Source organism: Cupressus sempervirens, chromosome 5 (genome assembly GCF_028749045.1).
Source record: "Cupressus sempervirens isolate cs-2001-9-10 chromosome 5, ASM2874904v1, whole genome shotgun sequence".
NCBI classification, from domain to species: domain Eukaryota; kingdom Viridiplantae; phylum Streptophyta; class Pinopsida; order Cupressales; family Cupressaceae; genus Cupressus; species Cupressus sempervirens.
In genome coordinates, this window is record NC_143122.1 from 237,366,911 (window position 1) to 237,375,610 (window position 8,700).

Here is an 8,700-nt window from a genome sequence, read left to right on the forward strand (position 1 = left end):
ACTAATCTAGTAGACATGTATATTAACTATGCAAGTGCAGAAGGTGTATATCAAATAATTGACAAAATGTTTGAAAAAGATTCATTTTAATGGAATGTAATGATCAGACGGTATGCTCTATACAGACAGTATGAAAATGGAATAATACTATAATGTCAAATACAAAAAAAAGTTTTAGAGCTTAGTAGTAGAATATACCCATTTGAGCTAAAGACATGCACTAGCTTATCAGGTCTGGAAAAAGGCTTGCTTGAGGAACTAGATGGAGGAGGATTGAATCATAACCTAGATGAAGTTCATTCAGATGGAAAGATAGATAGAAATAAGGGATAAAGTAGCAAGGATAAAAATCATCAAAAGAGCATATACAATGGACGCATTCTAGATTTGTTCTATCCATATCCATTGGGGTCTGCAAGAGGAAGATTAACAAAATATATACATAAAATGAGATTTGAAACTCATCTACAAATACTATTAATGCAGAAATAAAAAAACAAATTAATAGTGTTCGAAACAAACAAACAGTGCACCGTATGTGCACCAAAGGAATATAGAAGGTAAGGGGCTTCACTGAATGTAATATTATGAAAACAACACAATCTACATACCTCAAAATCTGACCATCCCACTCTTGTTGTGGACTCCGCTCCTCTTTGCACTTCAAATGTTGTAGAAACTTCTTGCCAATGTCGTAAAACAAAACCCTACACAACCATATTTAGAAACATGACATAAAAAAGAATAACAATCAACCTTGCACTGAAAAAGCAATGAAACCCTGCTCCGTACCTAGTAAAAATGGAGGATAAAAGTTTCCTTCGCCTACTACCAGTGGACGTGAGCTGAGAATGAGCGACAAACAAAAGTGAGGGCAAATGTAAAGTTGACGGCACAGACCTAGAATTTTATATTTTCTAACAAAGTAATAAATTGATTAGGAATAAAAATTCCTATTCCACCTATTTAGGTGGAATTGTGTATGTCCCTTTTTTGGACAAAATTGGAATACTTATTTCCATTGTATTCCTATTCATAATTCAACATTGTTGCACCCAAATTGAGAATAGAGATACACGCATGCCTATTCTAGTGGTATTCCCATTACCAAACGAGCCCTAACTAAATACATTTACATCTCAAGCATGGATCCAAAGTAATTGCGTTTTGCCTCTTTGCAATTTACGATAGAATATATAGTTTTGTTTCCTTTCAATCCTTTCTAGAGGGAGGCGTGGCTGCCAGCTGGTTTACAATTCAACAAATCTTCCAACCTTGGTCAAGAGAAAATACGTAAGCTTCCCTCTTTTGTATAATACTCCAAATGCCATTTCAAAGCCAACAGATTCCCTCTCTATAGAATCAGTGGCTACCATCCATCAATATGGTCAACATGATCGTTGACCAATCTTGAAAAGTGAAGAACACTTGTCCCTAGAAGCCCTACATTCAAATATTTTGCTACGACACCTTGTCCTGTTCAGCTGCAATGCCCCACTTGAAACAAAATCGGGGATAATTCTGAGCATCCAAGACGAAACTACAAACATGAAAGGGCATTTAAGGACTTGGTCTGTAGCAACTTGATATAGTGACAACATTCTCAATTCAAAATGTCGATGAAAATGGAGGCATTCATGGTGATGTTGGTGCAGCCCGTTTTACCCATCATTAAGCCAGCTGTATTCTCGACCATTGCAAGATCATGGTGATGTAGGCACCGCCATGGCTATGAGCATTATACGAATTGTTCATTACTGGTGGAGGGCGAGGATGAAGCACAGGCATTTTAAGAGATTAATAAACAAAAGCCTTCTGATCAACGGCGTGAAGTCGAAGATGGGCATAGTGTGGTTCAATGAAGGGAAAATCAAGAAAGCCACGAATGATTTCAGTTGTGCGAATTTAATCGGGCAGGGGAGTTTTGGAATGGTGTACAAGGGAAAACGTCCCGACGATCGGATGATTGCCATGAAGAGAATGAAGAAGTGCTCTGTCATTGATGATGTAGATTTCTGGAAAGAGGTGGAGATTTAGAGTAGCTTTTGCCATCAAAATTTGGTGGCTTTGCAAGGTTTTGATGTTGGTGGTGACGAAAAGGAGGGGTTCCAGCGGTTTCTCGTTTATGACTACCTCGCCAATGGCAGCCTCGATCAACACATTTTTAGAAACGCCGTCGGGAGAACGCTGACGTGGAAGTAGAGGAAGAAGATTATAATCGGGATTGCAAAGGGGTTATGTCATTTGCATTCCAACATTCGGCCAGCGATATATTACAGAGATATAAAGGTCAATAACATTCTGCTGGATGAGGACATGAATGCCTGTGTTGCTGATTTTGGGCTGGCAAGGACGGCGAGTGAAGGGGAATCGTATCTCATGTCAAAAATAAGTGGGACGCGTGGGTATTTGGTGTCAAAGTATGTTCTGTATGGAATTCTTACAGATCGGAGTGATGTGTATAGCTTTTGAGTTGTGTTGTTGGAAATCATGAGCGACAGAAAGGCTCTGGATATTTTTGTGGAATGTTCGACTGAATACCTTATTACTGATTGGGCATGGAAGCTCCTGGAAATGAGTAGAGTAGTTGAATTGATAGATTGGAGAATGCACGAGAGTGAAGAGGTGAAAACAATGGATAGATTTGTTAAGGTGGGTATTTTGTGTACTCACGTTAATCTGGCTTTAAGATCAAGCATGTCAGAGGCATTGAAGATGTTGGAGGGAGAGGCTGTCATTCCCGCAATACCAGAAAAGCCTTTGCCAGTAGCAAATCATAGAGTGACGAACAATGGAAAGGTGTTTCTCAGTGTTATAGAGAGTTATCCTTCCTTCAACTGATCTGTCATTGGAAGATAGGTGGCGCTCATGGGGTGTAACCCATGATGGTCCAATACATTAATTGTTTATTCCTTGCTGGTCATGTTTTTTATGGAAACATCTCAGTGGAGATGCTGATATCCTTGCTATTTCTGAGAGAGAAATGAGCTACTAAGAAATAAAGTGTTTTTTATTTTTTATTTTTCTTGCCGTGGTCTCCATTGATAAAGAAGTTTTACTCATTTGGAATTGGAACTCGAATAGTATTAGGCTGAAATGTTTGTGTTCAAAAATTAAGAATTGTCAACTATTCATGCATTTTACTAAATTTATCTAATCTACAATTTTTACTTCATTTTACTTCATTTTTAAGAATTAGCCTTACGAAACAAACCAAAGACTTATAAATATAAAATATTTATTTTAATGTAGAATGTATTTATATCTTAAATTGATTGCTTACTTGAAATTTAGGCATAAGGATTTAGATGTCAATAAATGAAAAAAGGTTTTAAAATGTTTATATGAGTTAGTATATTTTTTAACAATTATTTCTAATTTTATCTTTTAAAATGTTTAGATATACTTTGAACAAGAGGACCTTTTATAGAGCTAGGGTTTTTTTTCTTAAATAAGTGGAGGATAGATTTTTTCTATGATATAATTATAGTGTTTCAACATGAAACAAAGACAACTTCACTACTCCATGAAACCTCATTTTACTAAATTTATCTAATCTACAATTTTTACTTGAATTAACCTTATGAAACAAACCAAAGACCTATAAATATAAAATATTTATTTTAATGTAGAATGTATTTATATCTTAAATTGATTGCTTACTCAAATTTATGAATAAAGATTTAGGTGTCAATAAATGAAAAAAGGTTTTAAAATGTTCGTATGAGTTAGTATATTTTTAACAATTATTTCTAATTTTATCCTTTAAAATGTTTAGATATAATTTTAACAATAGGACATTTTTAGCATCAGTATTTTTTTCTTAATAATAATTGGGGGATAGATTTCTTCTATGATATAATTATAGTGTTTCAACATGAAACAAGGATAACAACACAACTCCAAGAAATCTCATTTTCCATAATTTGTTATATGAAATCAAATCCTTTCTCAAAAATTGATTTATGTTCTCCATGACAACAACCACCAACAACTTATCTTGCACCATGATCTTACTCTATGTTTCTAGTATTGCATTGGACAATTACTTCAATATTTTAGTGAATGTTCAATTGCATGAGAGCATATGCTTCTAGATTTCTTTGTATTTAGATGATTGATTTGAATGCAAGTTGTACTGTCATTATAGATTATGTGTTTTGACATATTTCATAACCTAAGGCTCCTATAACACTCCCTTTACTTAGAGTTCAAACATAGTTCTCTTAAGAAAACATGCTAATAACATCATATAAACACAACTCAATAGAAAAGAAGTTCACTCTTTTTAATTGCTTTCTTAGATGCTTTAATATATAATATAATATAATATAATTATATAAAAAAGGCAAAATGTCATAGCCCCATTTTTTATTTTTTTATTTCATAATGGAAAATTAATAACTTTTCCAAGATAATTATCTAAGTCAAAGTAGAAAATAGTTAAACTATCTAACGTGCAATGTTTAATTCTTACTACATTAATGGAGTAAACAAAACATATTTAGCCAATTATAAAATTTAAAAATAAACAATGTCATATTGTGAAATATTAAATGCTAGTGGACCCTTATAGAGGCAATCAAACATAAATAAATTTAATTCTAAATGCTATTTATATAGCATAAAAGACTCTTGGCAAGAGGATCATGAAGGGGGAGAGAGATTGATTTTCAGCTTCACAATTTTAGAAAAAGTAACACAATTTGAAATCAAGAGCAACAAATAGATTATTTGGAAGGCTTGAAGGACTAAGGCTATTTTAGAAGTTATCGGTGTAACTTTTAGGTTTTTATTTTTCTTACATAAGTTCTACTCAACAATTTAAGTGTGAAATCTTCTCATAACTGACTTTAGACTCCTATCTTTCAGTATGCTTTGTCAACTTTGTATGACTCTTTTGACTTGGTTGGATGTTTGTTGACACAATTCATAATGGTTAGCTGATATAAATGTTTGATCTAGCTTTGCTATTTTTACATGTGATGTATTAGAATATGATGGGTTATCATTGTTAGAGTGGTGGTTATCGTTGCATCAAAAGCTCAACCTATCAATGCCTGATACAATTATTAAACTTATATAATTCATAGGAGGTAGTTAGTTCCTTGTCACAAATCTAAAGGGGAGCACTGACTATTTTGTGACTAGAAATAAATTGAAGGTTATTTTTCATTTGGAACTTGTGGCTAGAAATAAATTGGATTTTTCAAGATTTGGAAATTATAAGTGCTCTTCTATGGAGAATTATTATTTAGATAATTCATGTAATGATTCTTTCAAAATGTAACTTGTTAGTGATTCTGTGGATCCTAGTGATCTAGTTGTGATATGGAATCTGGATATTGTTGATTGTAGGGCTAGCCCCTTACCAAGAAGGAAATAAGGTAGGCCAAACATAAAAATATTAAATAAGGAAGGTGGTTCATCCATTTGAGGGATTTTTAAAAGTTAAAATGAATCGGTCTTCTAGAAGCAAATGTGGACATGCATGAATCAATGGTGTTGGTAGGGACAATAGTGAAGTATTGTGCTCCTCTTTTCCTTCTATATCCATTCTTTGTGCTACAGAAAAGGGTTCCCCCTTGGTTTAGAATTAGATTTTTTTGTCACTCAGGTTGCACTCAATATGTTAAATAGTAAACATATGGAGCAGGCTAATTGGAGGAAGCTAATTGGTAAGTATTTGTACTAGTAAGATAAATCCTTAATTGATAGTCCTAGATGGATTATATTTCTTTTTGTCATACTTTGAGGAAGTAGAACAATGTAGTAGCTTTCTTAGTAAATGGGCTTCTGAGAATCAAGGTAGGTAGGGTATGGACTATGAAGTCTCTTGAGATAGATTATAAAGGGGATAAGAACAAAAATATTTCCACAATCCATATGAAACTATCAAATTTTATAATATTTTCTTGGATTTGATTGTGTAATTATTTTTGCATCAACATTTTAGACCACACTTTGTGATCCATCATTAGGTTAAGAGAAAGTGACACTCTATTTCTCTCATGACACTCTATTTCTCTTATCATGATGATGGATCATAGAATGTGATCTAAAACATTGATAAAAAAAATATTCACACAATCAAATCCAGAAAAAATATATAAAGAGGATGTGGATAAATTAATTATGGATTCCATAAAGTTGACTAGTTGTGACCTCTTTCAATTTGATTGTGTCTTTGCCTTGAGCTTTATTGTGTTGCTCTTAGGTTTTTCTTTGTATGTCTTGATTTTTTTTGAATAAGTTAATTACCCCTCTTTTCTAAATATAATATTGCATCCTTCTCTTAAATTCTAAACCTTTGATGTCAGAAAGAGGGTATACAAATTTTCAACAAGCATGTGTAATTTTATTCTACATTCAAATGATTTTTTTAATAAATCAAAATAATTGCAACATCACTCAATTATATGCAAAATTGAGAAAAAGAAGATAAGTGCATATTTCCATATATAGCTTCTAAATTGATCAAAACTTTTTAAAACATGAATATATTTAAGTATGCAAAAATTGCTTTTAAAGCAATGAAGACTCTTGAAAATATAGAAAATACTAATTATAAAATATCAAAATGCTAAAAATTAAATTTAAAATAACTTCCTAAAACACTTCAATTCCATTCTTGACAGTATTATCCAATGGATTTATTTAAAAACATAGAAATTTTTATCTATGCAAGATTACTTTTAAAGCAATGAATCTTAAAATTACAGAAGATGCTATTTATAAATAATCAGCATGCTCAAAACCTTCTAAAACACTACAAATCTATTCTTGACATTATTATCCAATAAAAATATGCTAGCATGACATTAATGGCAAAGCCATGCAAGGTATTTAAATTATGTTTTTGAGAAGTAAAGGTCTTGTGAGAATTTTATTTTTTGAACACAAGATTATTTAGAATTTTTTGTTGGAAAATAAGAGTTCCTAACTTTTAGAAATTTTCCTACAAACCTGATTTTTTTGTCAGGTGTCAATCATTTCTCAATAATTTGACACTTCTCAATAAGTTTTCTTTAAATTTTATTTTAAAAGCTAACAATATGAACTCTATTTTTTTGTCAGGTGTCAAAGTTGTCTCAATAATTTGACACTTCTCAATAAGTTTTATTTAAATATTATTTTAAAAGCTAACAATATGAACTATATTTTTTATTGAATTCTCCCTTTACAAATCCTTAAAATTAAAATACTTAAAGCTAAAATTCTAATAATAAAATTTATAATAAATAATCTACCATTAAAAGAAAAACTATATAATAATTTAAAAAAGAAATGTTCAGCCTGGGATATAAGCTATATTTTAATGGTTCGAGCATCACATACAAAGATCAGAGGTTCTAGATTTTATATATTGTCGAAATGATATGTTTTATAATTTATGTTACTGTATCGAAGGATGAAAATAATCAGAAGAAACATTAGCAGAGAGTCCAAAAATAAAACCAAATTTTCCTTTGCAGACCAAAACTACATCGCTCGGAGTGCTTTGTTCATTACAAACTTTATGGTTTTCAATGTCTAACGTTAAAAATTATGTCCAGTGATATTGTGCCTCCTAAATCATTAAAATTCGAACATTTGGTATCTTATTTCAAATGTTAAATTTATCGTATATGAAAGAATGATATTTATACACAGTTTTCTTGAGACGTTATGTTAAATATTTTCCCACAACAGGGGAACGCATTACATTACTACAGGTTGGGGTTTTTCTGACATTGCGGGAACTGCAGCCTCTCCCTTCAACATCTTCAATGCTTATGCCATACTCAGCCTCAATGCCACATTCACATGAGCACACAAAATTCCCACTATTACAAATCTCTCCGTTGTTTTCACTTCTTCCCTCTCCCGCATTCTCCAATCTATCACTAGATCGATTTTATTGGATGCCTTGAGAAACTTCCATACCCAATCGGTAAGTTATATCCACGGCCCTTCAGCCGCTCATGATTTCCAGGAACACTGGAAATCACATCGATCTGTCAGCAGTCCAGTCAGAGAATACTCCGGCGCCAAATACCCATGCGTGCCTGCTACTTTTGACCCCAAATGAGATTGCCCTTCCCTTGTTGCAAGCCCAAAATCTACATCCAGCAGAATATTGTCGGCCTTGATGTCTCTGTGATATATCGCCGGCCGAACGTCGCAATGCAGATAACATAACCCCTTTGCGATGCCGATTATAATCTTCTTCCTCTGCTCCCACGACAATGCTCTCCCATTTCTAATTTTCCCTCCAAAAATGTGTTGATCCAGGCTGCCATTAGTGAGATGGTCGCAAACCTGTTTGCCGTCACCGGCAATGCCAACAAATTCTGGTGGCGAAAGCTGCTCATCATTCTCTTCAGGGCGATCATTCCTGAAATCGTCGACAGGGCACTTCTTCATTCTCTTCACGGCGATCATCTGTCCGTCGGGAAGTTTGCCCTTGTACACAATTCCAAAGCTCCCCTATCCGATTAAATTGGTGCAACTGAAATTGTCCGTTGCCTCCTCCAATTGCCGCGCGTTGAACCACACTGGGCCAAGGTTTTCATGGAAAGAGTAATCCATTTTCTTCACAGCAATCATCTCATGAGCTTCGGCAAGTCTTGCGTTACACACTATTCCGTCGAAATTGCCCTGATCGATTATAATGGCGCAACTCAAATTCTTGGTTGCGTCCTTGATTGGCAGTATATT

At 33.5% G+C, this 8,700-nt stretch overlaps 2 protein-coding genes and 1 pseudogene across 2 annotated transcripts in view; 2 read left to right on the top strand and 1 right to left on the bottom strand.

Moving 5' to 3' along the window:
* Positions 1 to 2,037, top strand: part of LOC149555391 (G-type lectin S-receptor-like serine/threonine-protein kinase At1g61550) — a 64,747-nt gene extending 62,710 nt beyond the window's left edge. The window contains exons 3-4 of the mRNA XM_089829377.1: positions 1,485 to 1,571; positions 1,656 to 2,037. Coding sequence (XP_089685503.1) covers positions 1,485 to 1,571; positions 1,656 to 2,037 — 469 coding nt within the window. The remainder of the gene's footprint in view (positions 1 to 1,484; positions 1,572 to 1,655) is intronic.
* A 279-nt stretch (positions 2,038 to 2,316) lies between these two features.
* LOC149555392 (putative receptor-like protein kinase At1g11050) lies at positions 2,317 to 2,841 on the top strand. The gene is made up of 2 exons (XM_089829378.1): positions 2,317 to 2,420; positions 2,502 to 2,841. The coding sequence occupies exons 1-2, from the start codon at positions 2,317 to 2,319 to the stop codon at positions 2,839 to 2,841; spliced, it is 444 nt and encodes a 147-aa protein (XP_089685504.1).
* Positions 2,842 to 7,962: 5,121 nt separating this feature from the next.
* On the bottom strand, positions 7,963 to 8,424 carry LOC149555393 (putative receptor-like protein kinase At1g11050 pseudogene; annotated as a pseudogene).
* Between the last annotated feature and the right edge of the window lie 276 nt (positions 8,425 to 8,700).